We start from the raw sequence: 23,139 nt of genomic DNA, 5'->3' as shown, positions 1-23,139 counted from the left end.
TTTCTATAATGAACATGTCCATCTTTCAATTTGGACAGTACCATTCACTGTTAAAAGGGGTGCTTACTAAAAATATACTGACTGAATGGCGAACAGTGCAGATCTTGAACAGACTGCATGGATGATGTGCAGGCTGATCATGATCTATGCTGGTCGCTAAAGCAGAATCAGTGGTGTCCAGCATGATAAGGGTTAAAGGTAGCAGGTAACCACTGAGTGGCATTTTGCCAGGAGCTGTTCAACCCCAACTTTCCTTCCCATTTACTTCTTCGGTTTTGATAGAACTTTCATGAAAGAAAGTTGTAGGAAAAAGTTAAGTTCTATAAAGATAATGTAAAATTAGGTCTGAAGTGGTTGTTTGTTATATAATACCATGAAAGATTTAATTTATTGATCTTTAACCTTGACTGATTACTTATAGTAAACAGATGCCCATTTAATGGACAGGCTATCATAGGGGCATACCATTTCTTGCTTTTTTAAACAACTCTGTTTTTGAACAAACAAACGCTGTTGTGGAAAGATTAACTGAGAATGATGGTCTTCCCCATAGATAAGAGCTTTTTTTATATGCCCGTTTGAAAAACGGGACGTATTATGGGAACGCCCCTGGTGTGCGGGCGGCGTCCACAGACTTTGTCCGGAGCATATCTTCTTTCATGGAGGGATTTTGATCAAACTTGGCACAATTGTTCACCTTCATGAGATGGAGTGTCATGCTGCGCAAGAACCAGGTCCCTAGGTCAAGGTCATACATAGAGGTCAAAGGTCAAATTCAAGAATGACTTTGTCCAGAGCATATCTTCTTCATCCATGGAGGGATTTTGATGTTACTTTGCACAATTGTTCACCATCATGAGACGGAGTGTCAAGCACAAGAACCAGGTCCCTAGGTCTAAGGTCAAGGTCACACTTAGAGGTCAAAGGATACAAGAATGAAAACTTTGTCCGGAGCATTTCTTCTTCATGCATGGAGGGATTTTGATATAACTTGGCACAAATGTTCACCACCACAAGACGGAGTGTCTTGCCAAGAACCAGGTCCCTAGGTCTAAGGTCAAGGTCACACTTAGAGGCCAAAGGTCAGATACAAGAATGACTGTCCAGAGCATTTCTTCTTCATGCATGGAGGGATTTTGATGTAACTTGGCACAATTGTACACCATCATGAGACGGAGTGTCATGCGCAGGTCCCTTCTTTAGAATTACTTCCCTTTGTTGTTACTATATATAGCTTATATTGTAACTTTTTTATTTCTAGTCATAGGGAAAAATCGAGATCACCTTTCTGTAGTACAACATGCACGTTACATCCAATTTTGAGGTGTATTTTGACCTATCTCTACCTGGTAAGGATTTTTGTGTGGATTTACAATTTTTTTTTTTTTTTTATTTTTTTTTTTTTTTTTTTTTTAAGATTAACTTCCCTTAGTTGTTACTATAAATAACTTCTTTTGTAACTTTTTTATAATTGACCGTAGGGAAAAACCAAGACCACTTTTCTGTGGTACAGCATAGATGTTACTTTCAAATTTTAGGTGTATTTTAAGGTATCTCTACCTGGGTAGGAGTTTTTTTGTGGACTTAGAAAAACAAAAGAATTACAATAATTACTAAACAACCACAAAATTAAAATTCCATTTGCAAATACAGGTGCTATTTGCTAATTTGCTGTGACAGGCGTATATTGTGACATTCTGGCACTCTTGTTTCAGGTTGAAAGTATATGAGCCGCAACATGAGAAAACCAACATAGTGCGTTTGCGACCAGCATGGATCCAGACCAGCCTGCGCATCCGCGCAGTCTGGTCAGGATCCATGCTGTTCGCTTTCAAAGCCTATTGCAATTAGAGAAACTACTAGCGAACAGCATGTATCCTGACAAGACTGTGCGGATGTGCAGGCTGGTCTGGATCCATGCTGGTCACAAACGCACTGTTGGTTTTCTCATGGCATGGCTCAATTATCTTTAAAGTTTAGCATTTGCATCAGTTTCTTTCATTTAAATGCATTGTATATATTTCACATGTCCTCAAAAATTAACAGCAGTGTGTAACTTTATAGTGTGTTTCTATTTGATGAGGATTATTTTCTGTTTTAAATTTAAAATAACATAAATGTAGTTATTAGATACATATAAATTACCTTTAAAGATATCCATTAGCCTGTAATTTACATCTGTCAGGGTGTCCAAGTTTTGTAGTGTCAAAATACACTACTGTCATTTAAATGGGAAGAAAAGACATGGGGAAATATCTATTTGTTGTTCAAACTGTCCGTTTTAACAATAATCTGGCCATCTAGCTCAGTAGGGAGGGCTTTTACATGCTAACATATGACTATGACAAATAGCATAGTGTCGAAGTTCTTCACATATGGCGGTTTGTTGGTACTTTAAACCACTTAGAATAATGTTGTTGAAAATGAGCATGACTATGGGAAACAAAATTAAATCAAATTTATGGAAATTAGCTAAAGACTTGGTGGGTGGAAAATGCTCAAGAGCATTAGATTTAAATGGGTGGAAAATGTTGGCATAAGCTTTGGTGTGTAGAAAATGCTTAAGGATATAATGCTTGGTCTTTAGAAAATGCTAAAGGGCATGAGATTTGGGGGGTGGAAAATGTTTAAGTGTACAAGGCTTGGTGGATGGAAAATGCTAGAGGGTGCAAGATTTGGTGGGTGGAAAATGTTTGGCTTGGTGGGTTGAAAATGTTCACAGATACAAGGCTTGGTGGGTGTGAAATGTTCGCAGATACATGACTTGGTGGGTGGAAAATGTTCGCAGATACAAGACTTGGTGGGTGGAAAATGTTAAAGGGTGCAAGGTATGGTGGATGGAAAATGTTTGGCTTGGTGGGTGGAAAATGTTCGCAGATACAAGACTTGGTGGGTGGAAAATGCTAAAGGGTGCAAGGTATGGTGGGTGGAAAATGTTTGGCTTGGCGGGTGGAAAATGTTTGAGAGTACAGGATTTAGTGAGTATAAAATGCTAAAGGGCATGAGACTTGGTGGTTGGAAAATGTTTAAGAGCATAAGACTCTGTTTGTGAAAGACAAGTTAAGGAGATAGGAAATGTTTAACATTGAAGGGCTTGAGATTTGGTCGGTGGAAAATATCCAAGGGCATATGACATTGTTATGGGGAACGCTAAAGAACACAGTATTGGAGGTCTATGCTGAAAATACTTTCAGATAAACTATTTGGTTGGTTGAAAATGACACAAAACTTGGACAGTAGAAAATGTTGCTCAAGGGCACTAGACTTGGCATACAAAAATGATTAAGGGCACAAATCTTAGAAAGTAAAGTATTACTAAAGTATTCATTCATATAATGCAAATTGTTAAATGCAATACAAAATATATTACTAATAAGCTTTGATAATGTGGCAGTTGAGTCCAATAAGTCCAGGGGTTTTCAAAGATAATCCATCACAGATCTATCATAAAGCAACTATTGGATTTACCTGTATTGGAAAATAAACAGTGTCGATTGTATTGAGTTCAACTGCCACATTATCAAAGTTTATTAGTACATTGTAAAATATGGACACAATCGCGTTGATATTTTCATTATTTTATTTGAGTCACATCAAAATACAGTATTGAAACAATACATGGTAGCAAACTCATGGAACTTTCCATTTCTATATCAACAAAACGGTCATAACTCTGATATATATATTAGAAGGAAAGTTACGTCTAACAGAATCTCACACAGCATTTGGCAGAGACAAGTTCTTTAATGTAGTTACTGGTAAGCAAGAAAACAATTAGTAAAATAATGTACTCGGTTTTATCTGTACAATAACTGCTAGTTCAATTAATGATCAATCAATAGAAGCAGAAGTTTTTGGTGGTTGGACTCTGCTTTTGGGTCCATTTTGTCATGAATATACCAATTGTTTCTGCATTTTCACTCCATCAAAAGAACATGTCCCCAGCCCTATGGTTGTACAAGAACTTAAGACCCATGGAAACCTACTTATGAAATAAATGTAACAAAGAATAATACACAAAATTTACATCTTAAAAAAAAAAAACAAATCTCTATACATTGTACTGTATAAATTGATAGATTAACAAAAATCAATTAGCTGTCATAGAACCAAATAAAAACCAATTAAATTATGAGATAAATAAACAAAAGCTACTTTTAACACAGTCAAACCAGCACTACATGTGAAGCAGCCATTTATATTCAACTGTTCTATCCTCATCTGGTAATATTCATTTTATTACCATCAGTAACAATATAATATTGTTTTTAGGCCAGAATTTTTATCATTTGTTTCTTAGGCTGTATTAGGTTAACAACTTAAACTAAAGTGTGTTACAGGTACATTAAGTCATAAAAATATACTAAAGAGAAATGTGTAAAAAAGACTTGTTTGTTTATTAAGATCATTTTTTAAAGATTTAACATATTTTTCGAGACATTCTAATAGACTCTCATAAGAAGAAATATATTTTATCCCAATATCTAGCACTAGAGCATTTTGCACAATGAGTCCTTAGAAACAAATGATATAAAAACTAGGCCTAATGTCGTAATATATGAGTGATTATGTGTACGACGACATATAAACATACATCTAACAGTACCTTGGTAACATTGCTACTGCATGAGATTTTGTTAATTGGTAACAATGTTTTTCATTACGTCTGTAATCACTTTATGGCCAGCAAAACATTATGAACTCTGTTCAATGTATACCCATGTACCAGTAACTATCCCCACCTCAGATTTCCCCTTTTTTTGTTTTCAGTGTAAATAACATTCTAAAAAATATTTGTTTTTTTAAGCTGTCTGACAAAAAGAGGATATTACAAATTAATACTGACATGGCTTCCTATATCAGGCACATGTCTACATTTTTTTTCTTGGGTAGCTGAGGTAAGCAGCCAAAAGTTTTCAGGGGTAGGGATGGATTAGAACATGTTCCGTCCTGATATATAACAGCCCTCGTAATGCAAAGTTTATGTAATATCTCACAATGATGTCTGTGTAAAATGAACATCCTGGTTTGTATAAAAAAATGTTTAATTACTGAAATTCTTGGCAAATAGTTTACATTTTGTGCCAATTTTGTAAAAAGGCAATTCATTTGTGATAATACAATTTGTTTAACCTAAAAGTTAGCCTGCTGTTGGCAAGTGGTTCTGCCTATGTGACAGGTAAAGACCAAGATCGGCCTGCACATCCATGTCAGTAAATTTTCATTGAATATCCCTTCAGATAATAAGTGGTACTGCCCCAATTGAATTATAGACCAGTCCATTTTAGAAATTTAGCAGGGTCAGGGGTAATTATGAAGCCCTTTGTACCTACTCTGACCATGTACAGCAGAATGTATGTCATCTAAATTCAGAGAACTTGTTATAGAAAAAGAAAAGTTTCATGAAAATACTCTAATGAACAGTTTTACTTAATTACTAATAATTAGTTATATTGAAGTGGCAGACAGTCATTGAGAAATGTACCAATTAACAAAACAACATACCATAGCAAGTTAATTACATTTCATATATAATATAGAACAAGTATAACAACATGTGGTAGCTATCTATCTATCTCTCTGTGGAATAACAGTTCTCAGGAATGGATTGTGATTATGACATATATACAAAAGCATCATCATATAGTATACCAGCGTCAATCCATATGCACATAATAGACATAACATAAAACAACCTTTAATATTTTGTTACAAAACAGCTTTTAAACATTACAATGTACATAATATATTTTCAGTATGTGTGTTTTATTATGTATTAAAAATAATTCTGCAACAATTTATACTTCTTTTCACATGAAAATTTTGCTATGTAGAATTTGGAGAACTGAGTATGTTACGTTAACTAAATAATTTTAGTGCCTTTATGTATCAAAATTTGAGGTACTACTTGCAAAAATATCAAATAATTTTGTATTGAACCATCCAATTATATTTAAAAGCATGTATATTCTTACACCATTTTTACATGCAGACATCATAGGCAATAAGCTAAATTTTATAAAAGAAATGACTTTCTGCGTTGACTGAGGAATAAACTAAACCGTACAAAAAAATTATATATATATATACCCTATATTTAACAAATACATACATATAATACTGGCCTTTTTATGTACAGCTAAATTTAAGTTACCAGCTCTGTGTTTTATAAATTACCAGCCATATAATGACTTTATTGATGTATTGTACTACAGCCAAATTGTTGACTGAAATGTCATCATCTTTTAAACCATATATTTATCTGGTTTGTGCAAAATGTCAGTAATATATATGTAAACTGCTGAAAACTAGAAAGGATATTATAATATATACTTAAGTGAAATAAGAAGCTGCCTGAGTTATTAGCAGGGTCAGGGGTAACAGTCTAAATGATCTTAAAGAAATACTTTCATCAAATAATTACAAACATTGACTTGTTGCATGTTGATTAAAGATATTAGAACACAAATGGTAAACTAGAATTTTGAATTTTAAAGGGGCATGCCACCAGAATGATGAACATCAAAATTTCTGTTTTAAACAAATATTGATCTGTATAAAGTATAAAAAACTCAATCCTTGAGATAACTAAATGAGTATAATAAATAAATACTATTAAATTTCTTCATAACTGTTGCTTGACTAAATATTAAAAGAGAGGTTTTTGACATTGTAATATATACTGTACAATTGTACTTCTTTGACCCCACTAAACTATATTATCTTTTACCTTTAATTTACGATTACAATGCAAATAAATGAATGTACCTTTGAACTTTCAAAAAAAAATAATGCATAAACTGATAGGCTTGCCCCTTTAAATGTATTACATGTACAATTGGATTCATTGAGAAAAAAATTGCTATGTGCTTTTATAAATGGCTCTTTAAATAATTAAGTAACTATCTATTTCTCACATTATTGAAAACATATTTTCATCACAGCAGAACTCTCATCAATAATACTGAAATTCAAAACTGCATAATTATGAATTTTCAGTAACAGAATATTTAATGCATGTTCTTCAATTTTCATGCCAACATAACAAACATATGTTATAATACAAAATATTACAGAGGCTGCAATTTCATACTTGTACATGTAGTAAATCTCTTTAGGCCTCATAATTTGTGTCTGATGAATTTATTAGAATTGTTTGTTTCATGTAAATCTACACGTTTTGACCTTCAGTTTTAAGTTTTACAAGTCAATTTTGAATGTGTATGTCAAAAATAAGTGAAAATTGTAATGTTCTTAATTTTGTCACCCGAGGTTTGTATTGGTATATAGAATGAAATCCTACACTTACACAACATAACCCTGCAAGTATGAAACTGAAACCTCTCTAACAACTACAGAATTTAAATCTTTAATGAATATTTCATACAATTTTCTTCTTTTTTTTCAAAAATAATTTGCACAGTCTATTCTTGACTTTAGAGAAATGATTATATGATACTGAACATAATTTTGTAGCCTTGCTCCATAATCAAAAGGAAAATAAAACTAAAAAGTAAAGTCTAGGAGCCAGTCTAGGAACAAAATGTTACAGACTGGTATACCACTGAGATAATTATGATTATCCCCATTATCTGTTACTTGTTCCATACAGCTCTTTGCTGGCAAGATTTACACTAAGATTTGTCAGCCTGCCAGTCCTGTATGCTCACATCTTATGTAGATAATTAATATGTTGGTACAACCTTCACCTTGATGCCAACCAACTTACAGAAACATTTTTTACTGATATTCATGATTTCGTTGGTATTCATAATATTTGCAACATTCTATAGTTATTTTTGAGTATTTTCTTTTCTCTGAACATTAAATTGTATTATTTTCATAAACAATATAGTTTAAAGTTCAGCTATAATACATTTGCATACTTGTACTATCATAATGTATATCATAAAATGAGATTTAATACAAGATTACACCATTAAAAACTCTTGTTGGATATAACATCAAATTAAATGAATTAGTCATGCTAATATGGTAATTAAAAAAAAATATACTCCAAAAAGTTCATTATTTTTTTAGAAAAATGAAACAGTCAGACGGTTACAGAGTTTTACTATGTTTTCAAGGTGAAAAATAAAGAAGAAGTTTCACATACAAGATAAGAAAAGAACTTAAACATTATAAAAAAAGATGCATATACAATGTTATTATGAATATTGTCTCTTAAATACAAACTTCCATTGTTACATTTAGATTACGACACAACAACCACAGTTTTATGATGAGATGACAATATTTATTCTTGAACAAACAACTGCTGGGTGCAATTTTCAGTAAGTCTTAAAGATAGTAATTTACAGATAGCTATAACGTTTTGCTGATCATGCAGTTCCATTCTGCAGTGATTTCATTGTAATTTTTCCAACAGCACAATCTTTTACCATATCTTGATAGTCAAAACAGAAAGACGAAATAGCTTAACACAACTCGAAAAATACTTTAAGCATTTCTGAAAAGGTAAATATGATAAACCTTTTCTGTGTGAGAAATATTGCTCTTGCATACTTCATACAGAAGTTTTGCCTGCAGATAATATTTACCATAAATAATAAATAAACGTAACACACTAAATTAAAAAATTGTATGGTAATGCCATGTATTTTACAGACACACAGAACAATACTTTCACGTTGGATTCGATAAACACACATTTTTTTTATAACACAAACGATGTAATATATGACCTTAACATTTATCAATATCTAGATATATCTGGTTAAAATATTAGTAGTTGGGTTTTAGGAACAGATATTTGCACAAAACATTCAAACAAACAAAAAAGTGGACACACATAAGAAAATATAAATCATCAAATAAATTAATGCACATTAAACTCAAAGAAAACTCACACCAGCAAACAAAAAATTGCACATTAGAGAAGTTGCTGGTTAATATTTCACACACCCCATACAGCCTGATGTATACAATAAAATTTTGATTCATACTGTACTTGTATCACTAAAAACTGTTAAAAATCAAGCCTGTCTAATTCAGTGCATTTACCTCTTACTTAGGGTTTCTTTTTGTTCAACTTTCAGTGTAATTTCGGTTAATTCAATATAGAGGTAACCAAAATTGATTTTTTCACTCTCTAATCAACATCATCACAGATAGCTTTTGAAACAGGAACAACCCAATCTCCCTGGTGTACATCTAAAGACAAACGAAAACAGACATATACAGAACAATACCAGTGGACATACTCTCAGTTTGGTTAAAGCAGGGATACAGACAAAGCCACAGCTTTATCGTCCAACCTGTAAAGGTGTACCAATATCATGTCATTGTCACACACTTTTCAGCCAAAAACAAACTGGCCGTCAACGTTTCCCCTCCAAAACTGTTGTTGCAATAATGTGTAAAACACCCAGCCTTTTCATTCAGTTACCTGTTAGAAAAACAAAAGCAAACAAGTTCAATCTTCACTCATTTTCATTTAAAGACAGCATCATTCATTTGTTTTAAATGCACACAAAATCAAAAGTAATAAAATTTCATGTTCACTTCTAAAACAACATGCAAAACCAATTTAAGAATAAGGATTGATTCAGTAACAAAAGTGGGGTAAATTATCTATAGAAATAATTAAAATAGCTCTCAAAATTGAGAAAATTCAATACTTATATAAGCCAGGAATAAAATTAACTAAAATTAATTAATGCAAAATGGTATGATAAAATGCCTGTATATATGAAATGATTTCAAACAGGAACTATCTGTGCATTAAAATCACCAATAATATCGTAACTGAGGTGAGGAGGAAGTGCAAGGAGCATTGTGTCAGGTTCAGAACAAATTCTTGAAATAGCATTCCCACTTCAATCCAAGGCATGTTAGATATAAGACACATGAGCGTACGTCAACAAATTCACTGATCCATATTGAGCCACATTTATCTGTACAAACGAGTATACTTCTCTCATTGTCTTGTTTTGCTGGCGCATTCTCTTCATCAGCTTTGTTACTGATCATGTTCTCCTAAACCATAGCAGTAATTTCAACAGTTTTCTTCATTCCAATGTGAAAGTCCACTGCGAGGATAGCTATGAATGTATTAATGACATGATAATGTGTATAATATTGATCAGACACTGATATGATGTCAAGTATATGCTAATCAGAATTGAGTCTGTGGTCGCATTTACCTTAAGAGGTAAATTAATACATGTACAGATTGCTTATTTTTGTTTAAATCTCGCCAGTCTAGCAGCCACTCCACCTTGGCTGTCCACGAATTTGGCTCTCGTAGGCTTTGAATTATTTTGTCCATTTTGTTTTGGTTCAGGTTCCTTTACGGGTTTACTTACCTCAGTGGTATCGTTTTCCACTTCTTCTGTTACAGATATCGTAAACTCTGTACTGTCGGATTCTTTAGCAGCTGGTTCAAGTGAAAGTGTAACAGCAGCATCGGATTCTGCATTTGCATCAGTGATTACATCGGTACTTACAGTTGTGACGTTGATGTCACTTGAAACATCCATGCTTACATCAGCATCAGTTGATATCTCGAATGCTACACTACTCTCTGAAACCATTTCATTTGTATCTACTGTCAAGTCCACAGTTTCAGATGTTTCTTCAGTTTGATCTACTGAAATGGTGAAAGACTGTTCTTCGGCCTGCGCATCTGTGGCTATGTTTATTGTTTGATCATTACTTTGCACAACATTTTGATCGGATGAAATCACTGTCTCTATCTGCGTGGTCTGTTCAACTTCCGCACTTTTACTCTCTGTTTCAACACTTTCTTCTTTTCCTTCTTCAACTGTAACCGATACTTGTTCATCTGTGTTATGTAATGATACATTGATTTCAGTGTCTGTTTCAGGTACTTGAAGTGATGGACGTCTCTCTCTTTCTGATATAGGTGTTAATGGTTCTTCAATTACTTCTTTTTCCTCTTTCAGTTCCTCTACAACAGCAATTGGAATGGTTTCTGATGGTTTGTCATGTCCAGATTTACTTCCTTCTATATCAACAGTAGACTCATGCGTTACTACACTATCTTCTGTTCCAACTGGTAGTTTACCCAATTCTTCCTCAGCAGGTTTTGATTCTACTTCCGTCACCTCCTTCTGTTGTACTTGTTCTGAAACAGGCTGTGACTCTTGTTCAGTATGTACATCAACTTTTTCTTCAACTGACTGGGCAGGTGATTCTTTAGATACCATACATCCATCTACGTTGGTAGATGTGTTTTTCTCAGTTTCTAATGTTGTCTGAAGTGATTGTTGCGCAGATGCTACAACAGAAGCACTAAATTGTTCAGCAAATTTATTTACAGTTTCGTCTGTTTGTGCTTCAACTGTCTCTATTTGTTTGTTAGTTTCAGGTGTTTCAGACTGTACTTCAGCAGTCTGTATCGGATTTTCGTGCATGACCTTACCTGTATCTTCTGGTGGTTTAATAATTTGTTTTTCAGGTTTGACTATTTCCTCTGCTGACACAACGGTTTGCACTGTCTGTGTGACATCTTGTTCCACCGGTTTATCAATTTGTTCTTCTGGCTTAGCAACTTGTTCTGCCGGTTTAACAGTTGGTTCTACAGGCTTAGCAACTTCTTCTTTCGGTTTAATAGTTTGTTCCTCTGGCTTAGCTACTTGCTGTGCCGGTTTAACAATTGGTTCTGTTGGCTGAGCAACTTGTTCTGCTACTTTGATAGTTGGTTCAACTGGCTTAGCTACTTGCTGTGCCGGTTTAGTAACTTGTGCTGTCGGTTTTGTAGTCTGTTCTGCCAGCCTAACTGTCTGCACAACTTGTTTGACGACTTGTCTTTCTGCTGGCCTCGAAACCTGTTTTACCTCGATAGTTTGTTGAGGCGCGACACCTGGTGCGACAATTTTCAGATCTAAATCAGCTGCTACCGAAGATACTGTCTCAGTGGCGGGAATGAAATCATTAGACTTCTGTGGTGAAACAACAGCTTTCTGTCTGTTTGTCTGTACAATCTGAGTGTGCTGCTGTGTTTGAACAGAACTGGGTTCCCTCCTTAAATGAGAATACTGCTCGTCAAATTGATAATTGACCAGTTTCAAAGGTTTCTCTTGTGGCTTTTGTTGATGAACAACAGCATGCTGAGCTGGTCTTGTTTGGTGTTGCGGTCGAGATTCTAATTTGGTTTGATAGTGCTCCTGTGCTTGATGGAGATACTGTTGTTGGCCTGCAGCAGGAGAAAGAACAGACGATTGCGCTATATTTACTGTTGGTCGAGATTCTAGTTTGGTTTGATAATGCTCATGTGCTTGCTGGAGATACTGTTGTTGGCCAGCAGCAGGAGAAAGAACAGATGATTGCGCTATATTAACTGTTGGTCGTTTCCTTTGCCGTGGTTCGGAACCATCGTATACTTTTGCCGCTACAACTGTGACAGTGGGGTCATACTCCCCACTTTGTTTAGGCTCACTGATTACACTTTCGTCTCTGGTGTTGTAATGCTCAGACACCCTGTATGGAGACTGACCTTCCTCTGTAAAATTTCTAGGGTTTATTTCAGACAGTTCCTCCAACCTCCTCCTCCCCTCAGAATATGCCTTACGGACTATACCCTCCCCCGGGGTGTTGCCCGTGGGGAGTACTATACCTTCTTCATTGGCCTCGGAGTAACTGAGAGATTCCTGCAGGATTTTGAAAGACCTTGACTGTACATTTGGATTGGTATAGCCTCTGTACTCTGTCGGTTCTTCCACAAGTTCTGTCCTCTGAGGCTGCGACCTATAGGCCTGTCGGCTATCTGGTTGGTCAATAACCGCTGACGCACTCCTGAAAAAAATACACATGCTGGATACATACACGGATATACTTTCAATAACAATGGAGATAACAATAATAAATGTAAATTAGCTCCTGCCTGAGGTGAACAAGTTATCTTAGATAAAATGAAACTGTTTAAGTCTCGTCATATATACATAATTTTTTACCATTACAATTTCATTTACTTGCGACACTGTTTCAATATTGGATTGTATAAAAAAAAATCTTTTTTTTTTCCAGTTTGTTATTTTTGACAAGTTGTATAGATACATTGAATATAGTCATCAATATTCTACGATGTATGGTGGCTGATTTCTGCCATTTCGTGTGTTCGTGTCGGCAAGGCGAAATGCCGAAGTAACGAAAACACGAAAGGTCGAAATAATGCATATTATATCCTTTTGAAACCTTTAGATCTAAATTCGAGTTTGAAAATAGATAATATAAATACAAACATCATATGTATACATACGTCATAGGTAGAAAGGTACTGTACAAGAGTATGTAAAAAAAATAGTATTACATTATGTTAACATCTCTAAATTCAAAATTATAAACGTTAGTACGTATACACTTCCAAACAAGGCACAGACAGACCAAAAAATATTTTTTTTTTTGTAAAGGAATAGTACGTATGCACATCATAAACAGGGCATAGACAGACATAAAAAAAATCAATCGTTACCTAAATATACTCGTGCATAACACTCGTATAGAAATGTTATGCATAATCTTACGCTGCACAAAATTAGCTGACTTTATGGCAATGGCGGGCAAATTCTCTGTAATGTTTTCAAATAATCGGCTGGGGAATCCCTACAATGTTGTTAAATAATCAGCTAATTTGAGATACTGAAATGTTATTAGGATAACATTTTCCGTAATTGGCCTTATTTAGTTTTGAGAAATTTCACTTTTGCTATGATATTATCTGGTATGGATAGTTTTCGCAGACAGCTTTACTTTATGGTACAAGTTTTGTATTCTGCAGGAGTAACGTTCAGAATAATTGTTTGTTTCTTTGTTTGTTTTGGGTTTAACGCCGTTTTTCAACAGTATTTCAGTCATGTAACGGCGGGCAGTTAACCTAACCAGTGTTCCTTGATTCTGTACCAGTACAAACCTGTTGTCCGCAAGTAACTGCCAACTTCCCCACATGAATTATCAGAGGTGGAGGACGAATGATTTCAGACACAATGACTTTTATCAAATCGTCACAGAGAACATACACCCCCGCCCGGGGATCGAACTCGCGACCCCGTGTTCCGTAGACCAACGCTCTCCCTACTGACCTAAGCGGGCGCGCTCTGAACTATAGTAGTTATCGCAATGCATTCCAGCTGAACGCATACAGTATATTTTAGACGGCAAACACGCGCAAAATAGAGAACAGATTACTACGCGGAGGAAACTACTTGTTTTCTTGCAAATGTATCTGAAATTTGACATTTCCACGATTCGATATCTGCTCCGCGATCTTGTCGAGTTTCTGCAAGAACAAAGTGGGGTACTCAGCTATGATAATCATAATTAATCAAAACTCGTGCTTACAAAAACCTATCAGTCTAACTTCTTGGCACGATTCCGCCAGCGATCATGTATAAAACATCAATGAACAGCTCACTGACTGACTATTATTTTTTCTTAGTTGTTCCTATAATAACGTGATGGAAGAATCAAACGTGCCATTTACTTAATGACACATGGGTGGAACATGTTCAAATATGGGTGGATTGAGGGTAATGACTTATTTTTATGTCTTAGAACCAAAACTATTATGAAAACACACATTTTATACTACGACTACTCCCTGGACTCGGACAGCATCCACATTTAGACAAAATCCACCCATGTGCCTGACATTACAACTATATAGCTGTTCAGGCTTCAGTTTCGTTTTCGATCCTTGAATGGCAGAAATGTTTAAACCAAGTATGTTTAAACATTCCTTAAAAAAATAACATAAAACGTGTTTTCGTAAACACCATATATGATTTTTCATAAAGGTGCATATGCACAGATTAAAATTGTATATTGCAACTATAAAAGTAATAGCTGGCCGATACGGTAATACATACGGTCACTGGTTTTCATAAGCACTAATATGATACTTACAAAATGTTGATAATTGTGCAGTTTCCGTGTGACTTTCAGTCGTTCGTGTAACAACTATTACTAAATATACAGTACTAATACCTCTCTGCTATTTTGGCAATATTTTTATACATGTATTACGATGTTTATATTACTACACTTATGAAATTAATCGCACGTTAATAAAGACATGTGATGATAACATACACATTTCAAAGAAATTCAGTCAAGTTATGATATCATGATTTTTCTCATTTGAAATCCAACCAATTTCAGGAAGTCAAAACATTATACATGAATGCCTAGAATATAAACAAGCCAATCTTTAAGACGGGAAAATTATGTCAAAAACAAAATTGCTTCTTGGTCTTGCCATAACTCAGAAACAAATATAAATTTGATTTGAAATGTGACTGTATGTCAGTAAAAGTTCATTATTATCTACATACATGCGTACTCTGTGTGCTTATATATGGTACTTACACATTTAATATATATTTAAAGGTCCAATACTAAGGAAAGTGAACATTTTAATTTCTTTTAAAAAGCACAGAAACTATTTCATTTTATTGGAAAATGAAAGTTGGTATGTAGAAATTCGAAATAAATCGCAGTATATGTACAATTATTTTTCTATGAAGTATGAAGAAAGTTAAAAAGACCTGGGGGGGTCATTCTGTCGATTCATTGAAATTTCAACATAATACACATACATTTCTTTGAGTTCCAAAGACCTTCTGTAAATTTTGACCTGCCAATCTTCATTATTTAGTGTCTTGCAGAAGTCTATGCACTGGCTATGAAAAAAATTGCCAACTCACTTCCCCTTAGTAATGGACCTTTAATTTATATAGTAGTTACACAATAAAGCAGCACAGTAATACACCAGACCACAATAAATCCACCAACTCATAAAGTTGGTTACAATCCTGCTTTAGATATGCGACACATCCATTTAGTGACTTTTTAAAATGAATAAAAGTAATAAATGAATTTAATGACATCATTTCATTACTTGAATGTGTTGAAATTTAAATAAGTTTTAAGAAACATGTTTTGCTTAAATTTTTTAGAAGTTTAGCATTTGAAATGTGAAAGATACTGCCAAAATATAGTGAGAGCATTAGAAATTTCGTTCGGTGTCTTACTGGATAAAGCTGACATTCTTTATACAATCACTGTTCAATGGCAGATTATATATATATATCCAGCTCACAAACTGCATTACGCATAACAGCCGATGTGATTGCTACTATTTTTTCAACAGCAACACTTATACAGTTGAAATCTACGATGATTAACACCTTATGCAGGATTTTTTTCTACTACGTTGGATGAATGACACCACTACGAAAAGCGGAAGTATTTTTAAGTCAGTCATTTCTGACAACTCAAGGTTATTAGCAATTGTGCTCGACGTCAGTTCCAGACAATTTACAAATTTCAAGGGGAGAAAGTCCTAGTTGGCACTAACCCAATAGTTTGTCAAAACAAAACAGCAGCAGCAAGCTACATTTTCATAACAATTTCAAGTAGATGGTAGGAAATATGTCAGAGGTTCCAATTAGCGGGAAATCAGCGTTTAACCAAAAAGATTCGATTATTGTTTGATATAACTTTTTTCTCTCGAAACAATACAGCTTCCAAGTCTTTTTGACGAGGATGGTTATGATCGCTGAATGGATTCGGGTCTCAAAAAAATGCTAGAATCCGTTTATATGCTATAATGTTACGACAATTTACTATGTTTAGTTGGTTAAATGTCAAATATACACAAATCAAGCTGAAATAGTTATTGTAATTCATCTCTTACTCTCGGATAACAAAAAGTGAATAATATCTATAATATTATCTACATAAAACATTGTAATATAATCATAATTTACCTGACAGAATTCTGCTATACTGCATGATTAAAAAAACACTCGCAGATACAATGCAGAGACAGGGAGATTCGAGATTCATACGTAAATGGTCCATGACCATTACAAATTTGCACATACCTTTGGACGATGAGATCTAATTCATTTCCAGCTCGGATAATTTCCATTTTGGCCTGCTCATGGCTCATATTATGGGCCTGAACTGAGCCGATGGCGAGAAGCCGGTCTCCAACCCGCAACCCGAGCCGGTGTGACAGACTCTTTGGATTTACCTGGAAAAAAAATATAAAAAATAATCTCCAAATATCCTTTCTCATTACATCTTGCTAACCATTGTCGAACCTCTGATGTATGAAAATGGCCAAATATCCGATATTACATCAGAATATTGTTGACCCAAGGAATATCAATGACATTTACTTATTTGTTGGGAAAGCTTTATTATCCAAGTAATGTAATATCTAAATGTTGTCAAAATGAATCTTGGTTAGTAATAACTAATAGGTTTTCTGTCAAATCCAGGGAAATAATGGAACAAAATATGGAAAACATATATGGGTTATTATTTTAACAACACTATGATTTATTGCTAACTTCAAACAGATGCGCGCACCCAGGCATAAAAGCAGCACCTCACCCACGCAAGTTTTACAGTAGCAAGTGGAGTTCTCAAGTATTATTTTATTATCAGAAAAGAAGATCATAACTTATATACTCAGGTACAACAGAATTCGTTATCTATAAAGCTTCCGTTTTCACAGTTGGAAGTTGCCGGCAACATTTGTTTTTATTAACGTTAATAATTACTGCAAGAACCTGTATACCATTTTGCTGAGCCTCAAAGATTACTAAATGTGTGCCCGTGTTAAAACAAATATACCGTAATATAACGTCTAGGGAGAACTTTAAGTGAGATTATTTGTAGGTTCTTATTCAAAGTTTTAATATACAGTAAGATCTTTAGAGCCATTTCGTCTCAGTAATCTTAAAATATCAATATACTGTCCCTTAAAGATGTTTTATAGGAACAGATGTCTTCGCACAATGACACCAAAACGTTTAATATATATACGACTCCCTCAATCTACATGATATCATTTTCGTAACTATTTTTTCTTTCTTCATATTTTGCATGACTTGTAGGAGATTCTACCAACGTTTGTACTATGACGCTGTTAGAAACCAAACATATTTTGCAATTTGTGTTGACACTATTATTACTCTAGCAGTCTATAATAACCATAGTCTAGACAGATACGACAACTTACAACAGGTTACGATCGGCTACGACTGGAAATAGTTAGGAATCGCAGGAATGTCCTGCCACAAGTCCTGGCTAGTCACGACCGAATGCGGTCGTGGGAAGGCCATCGATCATGTTCAAAAACTTGTCTGCGACCAAATGAGTTTAAGGTAGGTATTATTCAACTGTGATTGTTGTGCTACATGTCTACGTGGATGTACATTGTCATGGCTGATAGTAGGACTCTCCAGAAGTACATCGATCGCATGACAATGTACGCCTGACTATTCGCACGACATAGTCTGAAAAATCGTATGACAGTCGTGCAATTAGTCATAACTGAGAGATACACAAATTAGGATATAAAGTTTGAAAACGAAGCTAGAATTTATTACAAACCCTGCTTGACTAGCTAGCCGCATTACCATTGGTAACCAGTCACGAATAGACGTGACTAGTACTAGTAAATCACTCAAGGGTTTGCGACTACTCATGCTGATAGGCTGTTGAAAGTCGCAGTCTAGTCGGAGACAGGTCTAACTGTGTGACTGCTAGGATGCCATCGCAGAAAAATAACGACCAGACCAAGACTGCCCGAGGAGGTCGCACGACTAACATGGTCGTGCACAAGATGAAAATATTAGAAGTATACCATAGTTCAATTATAGATTACTAAAACGGAATATGACAATGTACTAAAAGGAAGAGCATTACATTGAAACTAGCATATTCTGTATGCATTCATTTTTTTACCACAACGTTTTATAAGAAACAGGTTCAGGAGATCAAGGCTTTGTGAGAAAAGAATGGCTGAGACTTAGGCTTATCAATGAATGACCTGATACTAATTTGTCAAAAAAAAATTTGCTTCTCTGTTAAACGATTAATTTCAATAGTTGTTTTAATATTAAATATGTTTGTTGGTCCATTTTTATTAAACAATATTAAAATTATTCCACCAAAGTGGTCACAGGCGCACCATGGCAGTCAAACATTTGCGTACATGATGATCCAGGATTAATGTCATATCGTATGACACTGGCGTTAATTGGCAGCAGCTAGAAGTTTGATATTGAAACGTGAAATTATAATAGCCTTAGATATAAAGCAGTCAAATTACCCCAGTTGAAGTGGGCTATAACGAGAAATCATCGTTTATTTAATCGATGTCACCCAATCGTTCAATAATACATGAAGATACATGTATACAATTCATACTGGTTCAGTTGTGAAGAAAGGGAGTCACTAGCTACAGAGCAATCCGGGTTATATACGACCACTCCTGTTGAGAAAACTTCAAAAATAAAATGTAGCTAGCACTCATTAATATATGCTGGTTCGATTTAAAAGTCATTTTTAGATTTTTGAAATACTGAGCTTGATTACTTAATCAACCAAACTGTTTTAGTGTCATAAAAGGATGCAGCCGTGCCTTCAGCTGGATTCGAACCTCCCGGCGGCCGTTCACAGCTCACCTTTTAAACGTTAATATCTTTAACGATATGCTGTGGAATGTTCACCATTTAACAGGGAACATCCGAAAAAAATATGATTATACTGTTTACTGTCTATGAATATGTAGTAGCCCCAAAATCGTTTTAAACATGAATTACTCTAGATTGTACTTTATTCAAATATTTAAATTAGCTCTAATTTCAGACTCTGTTGATACGAGATTATAGATAATGTTTTATTTTTTTGTTAGAGAATTTCCATGTCGATTTGTAAGAACATAGATCTACAAACTGTTTAGTAAAGATATAACTCAAGCTATTCCAGACCACCCGTAGATAGGTTCCTGGAGTGTGACAGAGATTTTAGTGCCTAACAGCAAGTAAACATAATGTCCAGAAGTGGATAAGCCAGAGTCCAAAGTTATCAGACCAATATGAAACGCCATACTGCTTACTGGCTCATTCTTAGCATACTCTGGAAATTCCTATAATCAGGCACCACGGAGTGCAAGTGGACTCTCTAGTCAGTAAACCCACATCTAGCCACCAATGACCGGATTTCGTGGTGGACTCTCCAGCCAGTAAACCCACATCTAGCCACCTATGACCGGATATCGTGGTGGACTTTCTAGCCAGTAAACCCACATCTAGCCACCAATGACCGGATTTCGTGATGAACTCTCTAGCCAGTAAACCCACACCTAGCCACCAATGACCGGATTTCATGGTGGACTCTCTTGCCAGTAAACCCACATCTAGCCACCAATGACCGGATTTCGTGGTGGACGCTCTAGCTAGTAAACCCACATCTAGCCACCAATGATCGGATTTCGTGGTGGACTCTAGCCAGTAAACCCACATCTAGCCACCAATGACCAGATTCCGTGGTTGACTCTCTAGCCAGTAAACCCACATCTAGCCACCAATGACCGGATTTCGTGGTGGACTCTCTAGCCAGTAAACCCACATCTAGCCACCAACGGCCGGATATCATTTGTGTATCGCACAGATATCGTTTTGCCCACCAGACTTTTCTTTTACTTCATACGAATGTTAACATGGGCTGATTTTTAGCTGATATGTATTTAGATATATTTGTGAATTAATGTTAAGGCGGGTGTTTAGACAAACTAATGGAATAAGTGTGTTGTAAATACGCTTGTGATAAAAACACAGGTGAACATCAAGGTTACCTCTGATATACATCTTGTTTCTATTTCTTAGACTTAATAATATTTGATGTAATAGAAGCAGTCTGCGCCAAACTATTCATGAAATTGCTAACTTGTTAAGCTGTATGGAAAGAACAAGGACAAGTACTGGTTCTTTTAGAAGATATGCTTTCATTTTTTTCCCACAAATAGAATACATAATAACTATTATAGTGAGTTCACTTGTAGTAAACTTTAAATACGACGAAATTCCATAAATTCCTTGAAGTACATGTATATATTTAATGATTATAATAAATACTCGCCGTGTGTAAAATATATAGTGAAACGCATTCTACTGCGTTAGATGCGCATTAAGATGGGACAGTAATTAAATTTGTATCATAATTAATTACTCAGAAAATAATGACATAAACCTATTTGACTTATGATTGTTAAAATTATATTATTTTTTATACATTGAAGTGTTGATGTAAATCTGGAGGTAAATCCCTTTAAAAGGGGGTTTAGAAATGCACATAATTACAGCTTCTATTTGTACATGTAACTTTAATTGTGTCAGTGAAACTGTATCTCAAATAATCACAAGCTGCAAGCTATACATACTACTACTTAATGTTTTTCTCCGGGTGCGTCCGTTCCGTGAGGGCAAATACTAGAATATGAATTAATTAGACTGTAAGGTGAGATGTCATGAGATGGCTGAAAAATACATTAGTGAAGAATAGGCCATCTAAAAAGCTCTATTTATTGCACAAAGTACACCAAATAAATCAAACTTTTGACATAACCTTGGTATTTTGTAAATGAAAAGGACCAACTTGATGTTTTTCTTTTGACTTGCATAGAAAATGGAAAAAAATGACGAAAGTTTTTTAAACAAATATATATCAATTTTCTTTGACATTTCCAGTTCATCTATTAAGGTGCATTATATCCGATGTGAGCAAACTGGCGGCTTGAGTTACGCAAAAACATGCAATACTGAAAGTCATACATTTTTAATTTTGAATATATATTTACTGCGATATCGTACATTTGAAATTATATAACATGAAAACGAAGTGCAAAGTGTATGTTTTGAAACAGTGACATATTTTGAAAGAAACAAACCTGTTGTATATAAAGTGGTGATCCATACTCGTGGCCCCCTTGCATTCGAAATCCCCAAGGGGTGCTTGTAGTGTTTCTCCTTAAACGTACGGAAACCACTTGATCCTGCGACATTTTTGCACTTAAAATATCAAATAAATCCTTGAAAAATTATATTTTAATTCCGCACAATCTATTGCACTACACTAGATCCAATTGTATGTCCGTCTGACCGTACGTCCAAACTGAGGCGCACTCAATGTTGTATTTTTATACGAAAAATGCTACCTGCGCGTACGTTAAAACGCAAGTTACTGGTAGGACAAGAAAGTCTGCGAGAGATATCAATACATCTACATATCACACAGACCGGTGTAGGTGTACAAACTATTGGATATATACAAAAACCTGGCAAAATACTCTATGTATATACGATACACGGTGTGCTACCTATAACGTTAGATATGTTGTTTGTTATTGTACGAGTCAAAACTTCCTACTTAATCTTATACGTGGACCTACTTATTAATCTCATACGAAGTAGTAATTTAAGTGTGACGTTGAAACTGTTAGTAGAAGTAAGTGTTTCAAGTACGTATAATTTAAGAAACAAAGAATTCGTCATCTTCTAAGTTATAGGGATTACCACGATGTACTTTAAACCCGCTCCATGAACTAAAAATGTCACAAAAATGTGTCTAAATCATCTGCCTGGTATGCATGCACGCAGTTTTTGAGAATGAATTCTTAAAGACAATCTAACATTACAAAATATACCATTTATCATTTTCTTTTTTAGAGGTTACGCCTTTTCTTCATAAAAAGATCCTTCAGAAAATATTGCAGCTATTTGAACAAGAGTGAGCATGTAATCATGCTGAAAACGATTCCTGTATCACAGTCATTTAAAAAGACAACAACATTCAATTTAGCATTTCCAATTCCTAACTGAAACATGGATTACTGCCATAGCATTATTCACAAGCATAGACTGGACTATGTCCGACATCGGAACATTTTTTACGTTGTGTAATTATGCCTCACCGCCCTATCAACCGCAAAAAGTTTTTAGAACGGTATTCCGTTAGGACCATCGTTGCTTCGCCCCTTGCATACTAGACCATTATAAGCTCTTGGGCCAATACTTCTTGTATTTCAGTATCGCCAGTGGCTCTGTAAAATAACCTCAAACCAAGTGGCTCTGTAAAATAACTTCAAGGTTTTCACGTCTCAGTTCATTCGGCCTGCGTGCGGAGGTGCGAAAACATGTTGTGATGATCGTGGCACGATGAGAAATACAAAAGCGTAATATAAATATCATACTTATCGTTATATCATCGAAGCGGCGATGGAACGATAACCCAATGCTAATGTCGAATGCACTAAAGGAATCGCATAATATCGCCCTAATGTCGAATGAGCGAAGCAGC

The 23,139-nt window shown here is 35.0% G+C and overlaps 1 protein-coding gene across 1 annotated transcript; it reads right to left on the bottom strand.

Annotated features, from left to right (window-relative positions):
• Positions 1–9,416: 9,416 nt before the first annotated feature.
• Positions 9,417–20,306, bottom strand: LOC128549921 (FK506-binding protein 5-like). Its single transcript, XM_053527706.1, has 3 exons — positions 19,920–20,306; positions 16,869–17,020; positions 9,417–12,780 (listed from the first exon to the last, which is right to left on the bottom strand). Exons 1-3 carry the CDS (start codon positions 20,304–20,306, stop codon positions 10,200–10,202), a joined length of 3,120 nt encoding a protein of 1,039 aa, XP_053383681.1. The 3' UTR covers positions 9,417–10,199.
• Positions 20,307–23,139: the final 2,833 nt, after the last annotated feature.

This window comes from Mercenaria mercenaria, chromosome 2, assembly GCF_021730395.1.
Source record: "Mercenaria mercenaria strain notata chromosome 2, MADL_Memer_1, whole genome shotgun sequence".
Taxonomy (NCBI): Eukaryota; Metazoa; Mollusca; class Bivalvia; order Venerida; family Veneridae; genus Mercenaria; species Mercenaria mercenaria.
The sequence above is the reverse complement of the archived record's forward strand: the minus strand, read 5'-3'. Positions and strand labels throughout refer to the sequence as shown.